This window comes from Chrysochloris asiatica, unplaced genomic scaffold (assembly GCF_000296735.1).
Source record: "Chrysochloris asiatica unplaced genomic scaffold, ChrAsi1.0 scaffold00302, whole genome shotgun sequence".
Lineage (NCBI taxonomy): Eukaryota > Metazoa > Chordata > Mammalia > Afrosoricida > Chrysochloridae > Chrysochloris > Chrysochloris asiatica.
In genome coordinates, this window is record NW_006408820.1 from 2,812,331 (window position 1) to 2,828,973 (window position 16,643).

The 16,643-nt window shown below is 41.8% G+C and overlaps 1 protein-coding gene across 1 annotated transcript in view; it reads left to right on the plus strand.

Annotated features, from left to right (window-relative positions):
• Positions 1-16,643, plus strand: part of TTF2 (transcription termination factor, RNA polymerase II) — a 52,724-nt gene that overhangs the window by 22,295 nt on the left and 13,786 nt on the right. The window contains exons 9-18 of the mRNA XM_006874812.1: positions 321-469; positions 1,529-1,610; positions 3,217-3,333; positions 4,554-4,704; positions 7,651-7,756; positions 9,745-9,926; positions 10,702-10,855; positions 11,139-11,230; positions 11,910-11,992; positions 13,757-13,890. Coding sequence (XP_006874874.1) covers positions 321-469; positions 1,529-1,610; positions 3,217-3,333; positions 4,554-4,704; positions 7,651-7,756; positions 9,745-9,926; positions 10,702-10,855; positions 11,139-11,230; positions 11,910-11,992; positions 13,757-13,890 — 1,250 coding nt within the window. The remainder of the gene's footprint in view (positions 1-320; positions 470-1,528; positions 1,611-3,216; positions 3,334-4,553; positions 4,705-7,650; positions 7,757-9,744; positions 9,927-10,701; positions 10,856-11,138; positions 11,231-11,909; positions 11,993-13,756; positions 13,891-16,643) is intronic.

Below are 16,643 nucleotides of genomic sequence, written 5' to 3' on the forward strand. Positions count from 1 at the left end.
AGGTCTTCTGGATACTGAGTCTCTTTGCATCCAGTCCCAGGGATCTTCCTAAAATATTGGTAGGGTTACTTTTTTCTCTGCCACGTCTTCTAAGTCAGAGAAAAAACTATATATTTGGGGTTATCTTTTGTATTATACTTTCTATTAAATTGTACTTTACTACAACGATTGTTTATGTGACGTAAAATGAAAACAGGAGGGGAACCTGAGTCTGGGTGAATCTAGAGGCAAGAAGTTTGGGTCAGTGATGGTTCTGTACATGACACATAATTGCCCTGTTTGCAACTCTAGCCAGGACCTAATATGTGTGACACCTTTAGGGAACACCTATTTGTATGCGGGCCATACCAGCCAGGATCGTCTCCATGCAGTATGGAAAATCACAAGTAAAGCCATTGATGAGTTGCATCGATCACTGGAGTCGTGTCCTGGTGAGACCGCGCAGGCAGAAGATCCTTCTGGGTTGAAGGTGAGCAGAGGCCTGTAGCAGCTGCGGTGTTGGCTCGTTTTCTGGTAAACCGTAGAGTTGAGACTTAGAGCAGCAAAAGGTTATATATTGAATTTTAGTAGATGCAAAAGAATACAAAGGACAGGCTGATCTGGTTGAGGCAAAATTGCTTATACACAATATACATAAAATCGTTAGAAAAATGACTTTAAGGCAATAAAGGTACAATGTGTATTATAGACTGTACATAAGGTGCCAAAGGGATTTAAACAAAAAAAAGAAACATAAAGGTCAGTCAAGATCACTGTTAGTTACCTACCTACTTTATTTATGCCTTAAAGAAATTGCAAACCTGAAGATCGCAGAGGAGATGCAAACAAAGCACTTCAATTCTTAGGAGTGGTGGTGAGGTAGAGAGATCGGGATTGGTGGTGATCAGGTGTCATCGGCTCCTGAGCTGGGGAGCAGCTGGCAGTATTGCTGAATGATGGACTCGCTTGCTAGTGGAACATGGCATTGGTGAAGGAGTTTAGATTTGAATAGTTCAAAAAAGATTATGGAATGACTGTAAAAATTGGACAAGGGATGGACTGTTTTTGTTATAGAGTACAAGAGAAAGTATTAGAAAGGAGGACTCCAGTTGCAATTTATGATTAGCAAAGGGGACTGGGTGTGGCTACAGAGAATAGATTCAAATTTAAGAGATAGTGAGGAAAAGGCAACTGAATGTCTAGTGAGAGTAGGGTGACCAGTCAGCAGTTTGGGTTGTGTGAAGTAGGAAGTAAGTTTGACTGTTTAAGCAGACAAATGAGGATGCTTGAGAGAGAAAGATCAGTTTTAAGAGTACTGCTGGACAATACTTACATACCTAATCAGGACATATGATTACTCATGGTGAAAGAGAAGGTAGATTAAGTATTTCAGAAAGAATTGAGCAGTTTATATGACAACTAGAATTTTGAGGATCACTTGGAATAATAGGAAGTAATAGGGTGGAGTGTAGAGTCTATGTAGTTAGGATACAGCATGACCTCTAAATCAGGCAACTTTTGCATAACATTTGGTCATTATCTTTGTTAGGTTCCTTTGCTTTTACATCAGAAGCAGGCGTTAGCCTGGTTACTATGGCGGGAAAGTCAGAAGCCACAAGGAGGAATTCTGGGTAAGTTTGTTATTGTTGTTGTTGTTGTTATGTGCCTTGGAGTCGGTTCCGACTCATACCGACCCTGTACAGGGTTTCCGAGGTTGTAAATCTTTACGGGAGCAGAAAGCCTTCTCTTTCTCCCGTGGAACAGCTGGTAATTTTGAACTGCTGACTGTGAGATTAGCAGCCCAATTCATAACCACTATGCTACCAGAGCTCCTTCTGGATGAGTTTAGGCATTATAATAAGAGCCAGTATTTATAGAATGCTTAGCCATTATGCTAAATGCTTTACCTATATTGTCTTACCTGAGTCTCACAACCCCCCTATGGGATGGATGCTCTAATTCCCATTTTAGAGATAAAGAAAGTGAGGTGGAGACAGGTCAAGCAGCTTGCTTAAGAATTCATAGGTAGAGGAGCAGTCAGAGATGGTGGTTATAAGCAGTAGTGGCTGACTCTGGCTAATTGTTCTGTGGTGGCCAATAGAATCTCTGGCAGATGTGCAGAGCCAGGCCAGAGACCACACTTCTTTAGAAGCCATCACCAAAGCCAAGTCATAGAGTATGCTGTATAAAGTGTCACTGTTGCTCTGCTCCACCTAGCACTAGAAAAACCCTCTGCCACACTCACTGTCTGACACTTCTCTCTCCACCCCAACCCGAAGAAAGGATTCCACACGGAACCTCTTTCTGAACTTGCTTATACCTGATTTGAAGTGTGAGTACATCTGGTCTGTAGAGCCAGGTCATGCCACCAATACTCTTGCTGCAGAGGAGACTAGCAAAGTAAGTTTCCCAACGAAATAAGAATTTCCAAGGTGCATAACTTCCAAACCATGACAAGTATACACTGTGGTTAGAGAGTGGCTATGTTGGCAGTCCCCAAGACTGTCCCCAGGTTTGATGATTCACTAGCAGGATTCCTGGCGTGTAGTCATATGCATGGCCATGATTTATTAGAATGAAAGATACAAAGGGAAAAGGCACATGAAAGGAAGTTTGGGGAAATCAGGTGCGAGCTTCCAGAGTCCTGTCCCAGTGGAGTCACACAGGACACATTTAATTTCCCCCCACCAAGTTATAGCAGCACATGTGAAATGCTGCCAGCCAGGACTCAGCACCCTGGGTTGTCGTAGAGGAAGCCTGGCCCCAATAAAGTAGTAGGAGATACTTTACTGGTCCTTTTGGCTTTCAGGGATAACAGATTAAAAAAAACTAGGTAACACCAACAAACTGTGCTAGGTGAAAATGAATGCATTAAATAGGTAACAGTGTAATGTGTAGACCTGAGTAAGATCCAAGTAATAGGTTTTCAGTTTTATAAGGATTGTAGTAAATGTCTTTGACATAGCTCTTAAAATAGATAGCAATCACTAGGGTTCATTTACATGTGGAAGAAGGTTTCATTGGTTTAGGCAAAGACTTTGTTTTCACTTGAACAATCTTTCTTGTGAGTTCTGATGTGGGATTGTAGGATATGCACTAGACAGAAATGGCACTGGCAGCAAAGAAAATAAAAGGTAAATAAATGTCTTTACCGGTGGTTTTTGTCTCTTGGCGTTGAGTTGATTTTTGTGTGTGTGCGTGCCCTAAGTAATGAACTCTCTCTGTTTTTCCCCACAGCGGATGATATGGGTTTAGGCAAAACTCTAACAATGATTGCACTTATCCTGGCTCAGAAGAATGAAGAGAAGCACAAAGAGAAGGACAGAAACTCCGTTACATGGCTTTCTAAAGATGGTATACGTATACAGAAGTGCCTGGCCAGCCTTCATTTCCTAAGTCACTTAAGCCAGCTGGGAGGGGGAGTTTTCAAACTAGAGGATACTTTTGGCCATGTTTAATGAATCTACTAGTGTTAGACCACTTTCCCGTCATATGATTGAAGATGCTAATTATAACTAATCATTGTTTTTCCTTTTCTTATAAAAACTTAGCTTGATCTGAAGTTGGGTTGTTGTTGTGAAGTGCCTACAAGTCAGTTCCGACCCATAGCGACCCTGTATAGGGTTTCTGAGGAGTGGCTGGTGAGCTTGAACTGCCGACCTTTGCAGATCAAACCAACTTTGCAGTCCAGCACATTAATCCACAGTGCCACAGCAGGACTCCAATATTGAGGATACAATACATTAATCCAAATTAATGTATCATTTTTAAGGAAGATCTATCATAAATTCAGGGTTAAGCCACCTTAGAGGAAGCTGTTTTCAATGTCAGCTCTGAAAGAAAATTATCAGGAGGATTATAGGCAATTCCTACCTTGCCTCAAACTCATGTTTTTAAAATGTAATTACTGTAGTTCAGTATCTTATGAAGATTTCATGAAGATCTCAGCTGTTCTGTATAGACACACCACATATAAGTTGCCACATACAAATAAGTTGCCACATAGAAATCTCAGTTGGTTGGATAGCCAAGCCATCTGTGGCTGTCCACTCTGGAGGCTTCTAAGGAACCCTGGTACATTGGACCACCCCGTGTCCTTGCGTACAGTAGCAGGGTTTGTGCACGTATGCACAAACAAGTATCACCATCAGTTCTCAACTGTGTTAATGGAGCCACAGTGGTCCTAGTGATGGCTAGATTTCCAAACGTGTTTGTGTTTATCTTCTGAAACGTTTTTGTACTTAGACTCTAGTGTACATGCACATTAATTTATGCTTCTCAGGAAAAATTAGTGATGAATCAACTCTGGAAAAGTTAGCAAATGATCCAGCCTTTGCCTTCTGGCCACTCTGCGAAAGTGCATTGCCTTTTTACACTGAGGCCAGGTACTTCAGCTGCCTCATTAGTCTGATGTCTTTGTCTGACACTTTTATGGGAGAAAGTAAAAAATGAGCGACAGTGGTTAGAATTATTGTTTTGGAAGAATGTAGTCAGTCAAGAGAAAGAGGTAGTGCCTTTAAGAAGCTAAAGTGAATGAATGTAACTAGATGTTGATTTTCTCTCTCTCTCTCAAGAGCCCACTACCTATACTTCCCATGGAACACTAATTATCTGTCCTGCTTCCCTGATCCATCATTGGAAAAATGAGGTGGAAAAACGTGTGAGCCACAACAAACTAAGAATCTATCTCTATCATGGGCCAAACCGGGATCAGCGTGCAAAAGTGTAAGTGCAGAAATGGTGCAGGTATAGAGGTGCTTGGCAGCTTGACTGAAGGAACCATATTAACCGTCACTGATAGGGATAGGTAGGAAAGAACACCACCTAGAACCTACCCACTCCCTGAGAGATGATTTAATCAGGGTTAATAATGTGTTGCTGTAGGATACGCTCTGCACCGCTAGCTGCAAGGTCAGCAGTTCAAACCCACCAGCCACTCCTTGGAGACCTTATGCAGAGTTGCTGTGAGTTGAAACTAACTCAATGACACCTATCAACAAAAGCAGTGATATTTGTAGGGCCAGTGGTAAAATTATTGCCTTTCATGAGGGAGAGCCGGGTTCCATTCCTGACCAGTGGCTCTCAGATGCAGCCATTAGTGGAAGCTTGTGTGTTGCTAAAGGAACCATGGTGGTGCACTTAGATATTGGGCTGACAACCAACAGGTTAGCAGTTCACAGTCAGCAGCCACTCAGTGGGAAAAAGATGAGACAGTCTGCTTATGTAAAGATTACAGCCTAGGAGACCCTGTGGGGCAGTTGTAGTCTGTCCTGTAGGATTGCAATGACTTAGAATTGACTTGATGGTTACTGAGCTTTTGGTATGTGTCTTGCTATGATACTGGTTCAATCCTATGAGTCAGCTCCTCAGAAACCTTATACACGGTCACTATGATTTGGAACCGACTTGACACACAACAACAACAACATGGTACTGAAAGGAGCCCTGGTGACACTGTAGAATAAGCACTAGACTGCTAGCTACAAGATTAGCAGGAGAAAGATGAGGTTTTCTGTTCCCGTAAAGATTTACAGCCTCAGAAACCTATATAGGGTGGTGATGAGTGAGAATCAGCTCAATGGCATTGAAAGTTGCCTGATGCTAATCAGGTTTCAGCAGATCTTCTGGACTGCCTTAGACTAGCAAGAAAGGACTAGCAATCTACTTCTAAAAAATCAACCACTGAAAGCCTTATGGGTAGGGTCGCCATGAGCTGGGGGCTAACAGCAACAATGCTATTTGTGAAGACCAAAGGCAACTTTTCATTCTCCAGACAAAACAGCTTTGACTCTGCAATACGAGCCACATCTTGAGAAAATGTTCTTTGAATGTGTCTTTGTCATCTCCAACAAAAGCTGCTGTGGTAGCATAGTGGATTACAAGCTGCAGTGCTAACCACAAGGTCAGCAGTTCAAATCTACCGGCTGCTCTGTGGGAGATGAGGCTTTCTGCTTTCTTAAAGATTTATAGCCTCGGAAACCCAATACAGGGGCACTATGAGTCAGAACGGTCTCCACAGCACATAACCACCACCACCAAGGACACCTGAGATACTTTGGTTGTCAGCCAGGTGGTAGAATTCCCCTTAGCAAAATGTGATCTGTCTTAAGTAGATCGTAGTTGCTGGATTTCTGAATCGGACTTCCTGTGTTTGTTCTGTTATTATGAATGGAATCGGCTCAGTCTTACAGAAGATCTTGTTTAATACCGTTAGTATGGTATTTGTTTCCCATTGCCGTTAAGTCAGTCCTGACTCACGGTGAGGCAGGGAAGAAACAAGATGATGTTCTCGTGACGCACTCTGCCAAATCCCTACAACAGAGACCTGAAAACCAAGTGAAACACATACAGATGCTAATTGGCCTCGCAGCAGCCCCATATGTGTTAGGGTAAAACTGCTCATCATGGACAATAGCAAAGTTGTTGGTACTCCTAGGTAATCTCTCTCCCCAACCTCCGGTACTGGATATTTTGTCTACTAAAGAATTGCTGAGCCCTGGTGTGGGACAAGCACCGGACTGTTAACTACAAGGTCGGCAGTGCAAACCCACCAGCCTCTCAAAAACCCTACACAGGGTTGCTATGAGTCAGAACTGACTCGATGGCACTCAGCAACAACAAAGAATTGCCAACTGTTAACCTTTAGTCTTATAACACACACCAACTCTGGTGACTGATTGTCATGTCAGCAGGAGAGATACATCAGGGCAGCAGTGACTGGCCATGTACCATTGGCACAGAATACTGTGAGTTGCCTGCCTTTGTTCAAACATGTTATTCAAAATAGGCCTCACTTGATTTGTACATTGATCGTACCTGGTTTGGAAGTCACAGTGTACTTGTTGACTGATTGGAATCGTTCTCAAATACTTATCTTTATATATAAAAGCAATATGCAGACATTTCTTTCTCTCTGAATTAGCCATATCGGTCTTGTCAGAAGTATTGATTGAAATTCTCTTAGGCACACAATATTAAGTTTCATAGGGAAAACATTTGTACCTTTCATTAATCTTTAAATGTAAAGGAGTATAGGCAAGGTAAACTGAAAACTTTTAACACATGGTTGGTTGTGTGCCGTCGAGCTGGTTCCAACTCATTGTGACCTTGTATAGGGTTTCCAAGACCGTAAATCTTCATGGGAGCAGAAAACCTCCTCTTTCTCTCACAGCGTGGCTGGTAGATTCCAACTGCTGACCTTGTGGATAGCAGCTCAACTTATAACCCACTATGATACCAGGCCTTCTTTTATAACAGTAATTTCTACTTAAATGTGGGTTTTCACAAAAATATTCTAGAATCGTGAGGAAAAAATATCATTAAAGTAAGGGTAACAGTGTTTTGAGGGTTTCTTAACTTTCCTGGAACTTTAGTGTCATTTATCTGAAATCATTAAGCTTAATATTAACCTCAGCCAGAGATTTCCCTTTTTGACACATTGGTTGGGAATAAAAGCTGTTTTAGCTCTATATAAACAGACTCAAACAGTGATCAGAAGTAAGAGATCAGGAAGCCAAGTAGATAAAATTTGCCACCAAATTGAATGTGTGGATAAAGGACATAAGTTAATGAATTCAGCCTTCCCACCATAGACATTTTTATAAAAAGGTGACTTGACATTATCAGAGCCCATGGAAGGACCTTTTACCATTTAGTGTTTTCTTTCTGCAGCCTCTCCTCATATGACATTGTGATCACTACCTACAGCCTTCTGGCCAAGGAGATTCCCACACAGAAGCCAGAGGAAGAGGTCCCGGGTGCAGACCTCAATGTGGAGGTAAGGTTTGGGGACTGTTGGAGGTAGCAAAACTACCTTCCCAGGAGGCCAGGAATATCCTAAATGTTCTACCTGTGGAAATACAGTGCTTCCCTGTCTCAGGGATGAAGGCTGAGATTCGACACAATATTTAGTTGTTTTTAAACTGAAGTTAGCCACATGGCAATTGTGGTAATATCACATGAGTATAGGAAAGCCTCACTTGATTTTTAGTTTAGAATATTTAGGGTGTATTCTGGTATTTTTTTCTATTTAGTGTGTAGGCTAGTTTTTCATTACTAATATTTGGGTATTGATCCATTCTTCCCTGCCTCTTCTGTCTACCATTTGCACGCCCCCCAGAATATAAATAGTCAAACCATAGATGGGCCAGATGCTAAATGACAACCACAGGAAAACCCTGAGTATTTGTGAGTGGCTCCCAGATCTTGTCAGTTAACAGTATAGAGGCATAATAGTGCGTAATTATCATGATCATAATGCCCTTGTCCCCTGAAGATAGTGCTGTCCCACAAATGAATCTTTTGCATATGTTTATACTTCTAGTACACTAGAATAGCCAGAGATTTGCATGTTTGTAGAGATCTCTAGAACATGCCTCCTGCTTACAAGCAACTCTGACTTGTAGATAATAAATAAACATTGTACGTTCCTCAAATCCCTCATTACTTTTGGGATAAAATCCAGATCCCTTTACATGATAACATTGGGCTTTTTATGATCTTTCCCTTACCTATGGTCCCTCAGCTCTGCCTGTACTCCTCCTGCTCTGTGACACCCCATCCATGCTCATACCGAATCAGCCTGATGGCATTGAATTGCAGCTCTCCCAGACTCTCATACTGTCGTCCCTTTGTTCTTCCTCTGAAGGAGCCCCTGCTCCTTCTCCCAGGCTAATTTGTTTGTATCCACTTTAAGAGTTCTTTCTGGGGCATTTTCTTTCCACCTTCCCCACATTTGGTTGAATTCATTTCATAGAGTCTTGTGCTTATGTGTGTCATCTCACTGCCATCGAATTGATTCTGACTCTTAGTGATCCTGTATAGGGTTTCCAAAGCGTAAATCTTTTTAGGAGCAGAAAGCCTTGCCTTTCTCTTGAGGAGTGGCTGGTGGTTTTGAGCTCCTGACCTTGAAGTTAACAGTCCAATGCTTCGTTCCAGCACCACACCGCCACTTTATTTATTAAAATCTCCCAAGAGCCAAGGAGCCCAGGTGGTCTAGTAGCTAAGCATTTCGCTATTAATCTTAAATTTGGAAGTTCAGACCCACCCAGCTACTCCATGGGAGAAAGACCTCATGATCTGCTTCTGTAAAGATTACAACAGAAAAATGCTATGGGGCTGTTCCATTTGTCACATGGGGCCACAAGAAGTTGAAAATTGACTCAATAACAGAAGATGCTATTTCAGGCATTAGGGATCCAATACCAAACAAACCTGACTACTGTCATGGATTATGTGATCCACACTGAATTCATCACATAGACACTGTGTACTAACTACCCTTATATTGATTTTTTTTTTTTCTTCCCCACTAGATTAACATCTTGAGAGTAGAAACTGTCCTTCGTGTCTGGCTTAGCATATGACATATCAAAGTGGACTTTTAGTAAATGTTCAGTAGAATTTAGTAACTTTCAGCAAATTGTTGAATGAGTGAATTTGCACGCTAAACACTGTAATTCTGGCCTACAGATATTGCTCAACAAGTATTGAAAGAATAAATGAGAATTTAAACTAGAAAACATTTTATTGTAAGTTACCTTAGCTCATTTACTTAGACTCTCAAGTGACTTATTTATGGGTACCCGTTGAGAGTTTCTACTCCTGGTTTCTCAAATATAGCCCTTATTCAATGTGCCTGATGCAAGTCCTCACATTTGAAGGTAAGAGCAGCTCACGGTGTACACGTTTGTTTCTCCCCTTCTCATTGTGAGCACACGTGCATTTTCCCATGCTATTGTTGGATTTCCCTTGTCTTTCCTTCAGGGCATCTTAGTACCTTTGCTTCAAATAGTCTGGGCTCGAATCATACTGGATGAAGCTCACAATATTAAGAATCCCCGAGTGCAGACTTCCATAGCTGTGTGTAAGCTCCAAGCCCAGGCCCGTTGGGCTGTCACTGGGACCCCCATTCAGAACAATCTGTTGGACATGTACTCGTTGTTAAAGTGAGTAAACTGTTGTTGCTAAGTACCATTGAGTTGGTTTGAGTAAACTCTCTAAGAGTCTGTAAGTGTGAGCCCTGTCAGTAACCCTTCATAATTATTTCATGCCTCGTGATAGTACTGTATTGTTGTTGTTAAGTGCCTTCAAGTCGGTGCCAGATTTTCTTGAGCAGATGTCAAGCCTATCAGCCTTTAAAGAACAAAAGCATTAATATTGATGAGGAATATCTGTTGATTGACTGGCTGATATGGGACTTTGATTACATCCAGCCCTTACACATGTAAAAAACATAGAACAGTTTGATTTAAGTAAGAAGTCATCTTTCTTCAGTTCAGTGACTGCTCAGGGCAATTTCTGCTTTAAAACATATGGCCTGGGGTCGGGGTTACAATTTATTTGAAGAAAACAGAACAATGCTGATTTTAAAAATTCCTCCTTTTATTCTAGTCAGTCCGCAGGAGGATTTGGGATTTTGTGCTACCCTTTGAAGCTTTAGGGATAAATTCTAGCTATCGGTTTTATGTCCTGTTGCGACGATGTAGACATTGTTAATGAAAAAACTCACATTTTTGTAGTATGGTTTTCGTTACTGACTTGAATCCTTTTGATCTGCCAAACAGAGCTTTGCTATGAAAGTCATTTTTAAAGATGATTGGATGAAACTGTAACCGAAAATCTGGCTTGTTTTTCATCTTATGTCTTACTTTGAATCTTTGCTTCATTCTCCCATACCTCTGTTTCCCGACTCTTTGCCCTTTTCCCTTGGGGGAAAAAAAGATTTCTCCGTTGTTCTCCATTTGATGAGTTCAGTCTGTGGAAGAGTCAGGTTGACAATGGTTCAAAGAAAGGAGGAGAACGACTAAGTATTTTAACCAAGAGCCTTTTGCTGAGGAGAACAAAGGACCAGCTGGACTCCACCGGCAAACCTTTGGTAATCTCATTTATACCTGTCCCTGGGGAGGGCAGGGACGGAGGGTGATCATGTCCTGGTTTGGGGTTGAATAGCCACTTGCTCTGCTATTTTCTTGATAAAGAAGCCCTTGGGTGCTGTCCTGTGCTGTGTAGTACAGCAGTCCTGTTTTTAGGGAAGGGTAGGAGCTACTCTCCTCGGTTGACTACGTTTCTAGTGTTAAATTTGGGGAATTTCCTCTATGCTAGTCAGCTAATTTATGTAACTTCATGCCAGCCACATTTTCTTTTCTTAACTCTTCCAGGTGATGCTGCCCCGGCGTAAATGTCAGTTGCACCGTTTAAAGCTTTCTGAAGATGAGGAGACTGTTTACAATGTCTTTTTCGCAAGATCAAGGTGCGTGCAGTGCAGAAGCACCTTCTAGCATGGACTTTTGTTTACACCTGGTCATGAGCTCTAAGGGTCAAGTTTCCTCTGACTGTATTTATAATATTATTGATAAATTGGATGTTGGCTTTCCTTTTGTAACTCCCCTCGCCCCTTTTTTTCTTTAACTTCTTTTCTCTCTCACAAACCCAACTCTGAACCTTGAAGACCTATGAACATCTCTCATTGGCTTCTCTCTCACAGCAATCTTAGGGAATGAGCTCTGTACAGCACATCTGCCTGGTCCTTGTGGGGCTGTGTTAGGAAATGACATCTCTTTCTCCTGTCATTCAGGACCTCACCGGAGCTTAAAACAAAACACCTGCGCTGTAATCCTTCATGTTGTCAGCTCTTTGTAGTGTCTGTCTGTAGGGCTCTTGTCTTTCACTGAATGGCAGTCCGTTTTTCCCTTGGTACTCTCACATCCAGTGTGGATACTTTACTTTTTCCTTCTTTTTAAAAGCATGTTTTGGTTTTCAGAATAATGGTTTCTTCTTCATGGCGTTGGAGAAATGATTGATGTGATTCTGGCATCATTTAACAAGCTCATATCTATAATTTGCCAAAGTCGAATTTCAAGCATAGTCAATTAGTAATGCGGGTAAACCTATGTAATCTTATGTGTATTTTCTTTTTTGGTCTGAGGCAGGTTGGCTCTGCAGTCCTATCTAAAAACACATGAAAATGGGGATAAGCAATATGGAAGAAGCCCTGATAATCCCTTCAGTAGAGGTAAGCAGTAGAACACTGCTAATGAAAATGGGGGCCCAGATTCAGTAAAATAGAGTGTGAGATTTTGAATTCTTGGCATTAGAGATTTAATCTTGGCCAGGTCAAATTGAAATTGTACTTATTCCAACCAAAATAAAATATACTTACTTTTCTAGACGCCAAATCTGGATCTAAAGTACTTTTTCATTTTTATCTAAATCTGTTTTATTAAGACACAGTTAGGACCCCACTTCCATAAAAAAGCAATGTGTAGCGGCCAAAGTTTATCAGTGATTAAAGGGGTGGGAGGGAGGGGGCGAAAAGGAACTAGCATGGTGGGAAATCATGATGAGGGTAGGATCACTCAGCAGATGAGTTGTATACCTGTGAGAAGTTGAAGTGATACATTTACGACATCAGTAACAATAAAATGGAGTAACTGCTGCAGCTGTTTTATGTACTGCCAAACACCTCATGGGATTTGGATTTTTGGTTTAGAGGTTTAGAGTCCTGTTTTCATGGGATGCCCCAGCTCATTTGCCTGGTAATGTGCTTAGTGCTTCTGTTCTGCCTGATGCTTCCTTGCATATTGCCTGGGGTCTTACCACGCAACGCATGGCAAAGTGATATTTTCTACTTAGCTGAAGCAACAGAAGGAGGAGAGTCAGGAGTAGGAGGATATGCACTGTGGGCTAATGGCCTCCATGAACAACTGCCTCCTTTTCCATGAGACCCGAGCATCCTGTTGGTGCTCACTGTGTATTTTGACTAAAGAGTCCATGGAAGAATCCTGGTCTAAGGGCAGGAAATGCAGAGCAGAATTTCAGTATCATGGACTCTAGATTCTCTGGAGCCATGGAGGCTGGATGAACCTCAGAAACTATTGCCCTGAGATAATCTTTAAACATTAAGCCAGAAATATCCCCTGAAGTCTGAAATCTAAACAATAGATTAACTAGTAAATAATGTCTGTCTTGAGCATCATGCTCTTTTAAGAACACTATGTTATTGTTGTTGTTAACTGCCATGAAGTCAGTGCAACTTATAGGGACCCTCTATAGGGTTTCCAAGACACAGCTGATGGGTTTGAACCGCCGACCCTGAGGCTCAAACCAACCTTGTGGTCCAGTGCTTTATCCCACAGTGCCACATCAAGACTCCTATATATGGGGTCAATTTGACAATAGCAACTGTAAAGATTAGGTAGGAACCTTCGGGAGCAGTGAGTTTATGTTAAATGAGTAAGGAACAACTCGACAAAGGAGTGGGGAGAATGGTTGCACAACTCACAGAGTGTGAGCCATGTCACTAAATGGTACGTGGAGAAACTGTTGAATTGGTGTCTGTTTTGCTGTGTATATTCTCAACAACAAAATAAATAAAATTTAGAAACTAGATCTCTAAAGAGCCATCTGGTGGTATAATGGTTAAGCTCTCGGCCAGTGGCTGCTTGATCCCACCCCCCCCAGCTCCACAGGAGAGAGACCTGGCCTTTGTTTCTGTTGAGACACTACAGTCCGGAAAACCCTATTGGGCAGTTCTACTCTGCCATGTGGGGTTGCTAGGGTTCAAAAATGAACTTAACAGCACCTAACAGCAGCAGGCATATAAAGAAAACCAGAACTTCATTTGGCTTAAATCTTACCTGGTACAGAAATGAGTTATCACCATATGGTTGAAACACAAACCAAACACTGACACAGTCTAATGTAGTTCTTACTTCTTCCCCATATTTAAAAAAATACACCCTGTGCTGTTTCCCATGGTTTGTTTTCCCTCTTGAAGTGGCACTGGAATTTGGATCCAGCGGGCCTGGACATCCTGTGGTGGCTAACTCTCAGAGATCCAGCACAGCCCACATATTGTCACAGCTGCTGAGACTCCGTCAGTGTTGCTGCCATCTGTCTCTACTGAAGTCGGTAAGCATACTGTTGTATGGTGCCCCAGAGCGGTCACCTGGGAAGGCCATTTTGCTCTCCAGCAACTGTGAGCTGGTCTGCTAGGTCAAGAGAGGGCTGTTTTGAGATTTATTTGAGCAGGGGCACAGGGTGGGGAAAGGGAAAGAGCCTTAGGGGCACCATGGTCAAAGCACTAGGTTGTTACCCGAAGGTTAGCTATTGGAACTCACCAGCCGCTCTGAGGGAGAAATGGGTGGCAGTGTGCCTCTATAAAGCTTTACAGCCTTGGTGACCCTATGGGACAGTTCTCCTGTGTTTGCTAGGATTCACAGGAGTCACAATTGTCTCTATGGCAAAGGATTGGGGTTGCGGGGAAAGGGAGACTTGATTATTTCACTTTATATTCATCTTTGTTACTCTTGACAATTCTTGACATAATGTCTACAACAGTGATATTGTTTGGATTTATGTCTTATTAATACATTTATTTAGAATGACTTTTTTTTTTTAAAGTGAATGACTTATAAATGCTTTTGTATATCAGAATGTCATAAAGCAAATTCAGTTATTGCTACCTTTGGAGTAGTTTTAGGGCTTTTGTAGTTGTTGTTGTTGAGACTGTACATAATAATACCATTCAGCAGTTTGTACCTGTACCATTTAGTGACACTGATCACAGTCTTTGAGTTGAATCACCATTCTCAGCTTCCTTTTCTGAGTTGTTCCTCATAAACAAAAACTCACTGCCCCCGAAGTTTTATCTGTAAAGTTAATTTGATCCCATATCCAGAATGTGTGGCGCTGTGGGCTAATGCGCTAGACTACAAAGTCAGTTTGAAGTACACGGTTGGTGGTTCAAGCTCACCAGCCACTCCTTGGAAACCTTATACACGGTCACTATGGCTGGGAACCAGCTTGATGGCACTTAACCAAAAACAACAACAAGAAGTTAAAGTTATTATTTTGGTATTTAAAAGATTTCTGGGGACTTATCTCAGGGCAGTAGTTTTAGGGATTCACGCAGCTTCCATGGGTCCAGAAAGTCTGGATTCCATGAGAATTTGAAGTTCTGTCCTACACTTTCTCCCCTTTTAATGAGGATTCTTCTATGGAATCTTGGATCAGTATTGGTAGCCTGGCACGATCCAGTCCTCTGGTCTCCTAACAAAGGAGGCAGTCAGTTGTGCATGGAGGCAATTAGCACACATGTCATATCCTCCTCCTAGTCCTGACTCTCCTTCTCCCTCTGCTGTGCCGGGTAAGAGACCATTGTTGTGCCTTGGATGGCTGCTTGTAAACTTTTAAGACCCTAGCACCGTGCAGTGAACTAGGAGGTAGAATAGAAGCATTATGCACATTATTAGGCTAATTAATCAGGGTCTCCTATGAAATCGTGACTTTAAACTTCCAAACCAAGGAACTAAATCTCACGAGGTGTTTGGTGGTTATACATAAGCAGCCTTAGCATCTACGCTTTTTTGGGTTGTTGTGGGTTTTTTTTGCCATTGTTTTAAATATATCTATTTCACAACTTTTGCCAATTCTGCTTTATAGAGACATTCAACTTATTGACAGCAGTTGCCTTGATCGATTGCACCACCATACCCTTAATCACTGCAATTTCTCCACCACTGTTAAACCCCCTTTTCCTCCGCCCTCCCTCCCCTGTGGAGTCCTGGTGTGCTGCTGCTGCTGCAGGGTAATGCACTGGACTTCAAGATTGGTTTGAACTGCAAGGTCAGTGGTTCAAACTTACCAGGCACTCCTTGGAAACCCTATACAGGGTTGCTGTAAGTCGGAACCAGCTCAGTGGCACTAAACAACAATAACCCTCCCCTGTAGCTACTATTAAACTTTGGTCTCTATACATTTTGATCTCTTTTTCTTATTTTATTTTATATAAATGAGGTCATCCAATATATATATATATATATATATATATATTTTTTTTGTAATTGACTTACTTCTCTCAGTGTAACGTCTTCAAGCTACATCCATACTGTTGTTGTTGTTAACCGCCATTGAGTCAGTTCCAAGAGACCCTGTACAGGGTTTCCAAAGAGTGACTGGTGGGTTTGAACTCTCAACCTGTGTTAGCAGTCCAGTGCTTATCTTCCATACTTTATAAGTGCCACCGAGTTGGTTCCAACTCATAGCATCGTTGAATAGTTGTTTCTGAGTTTTTTTTAAAAAAAAAGCTTTATTGTTCTCCCACAGAATGGCTGGTAGACTCAAACCACTGACTATGTGGTCCACAGTCCAATGCTTATCCTATGGAGTCACCATACAGTAATTTCTTCTATTGGCTGAGTGTGTTCCATTGTATGTGTCTACTACATTTTGTTTATCCATTCATCTGTTGATGGGCATTTGGGTTTTCACCTTTTGGTTACTGTGAATAGTGCTGTAGTACAAGTCTTTGAGTCTCTGCTCTCAAGTCTTTGGGGCTCTATCCCTAAGAGTAGAAAGGCTAGTCATATGGCAGTTTTAGTTTTATGAGGAATCGCCCACACTTTTCCACAGTGGTTGTGCCATTTTGCATTCCCAGCGGCAATGGATAAGGGTGCCAATTTCCCCACATCTTTTCCAACATGTTGTTTTGTTTTGGCTTCTTTATATTAACCTTCCTAGTGGAACGGAAATTGTATGTTATTGTGGTATTGAGTTGAACATCACTGATGGTTAATGATGCTAAGCATCTCTTTCATCTTTTTGGTGGCCATTTGAATGTCCTCTTTGGCGAAATGTTTTTTCAAGTTCTTTGCCCACATTAT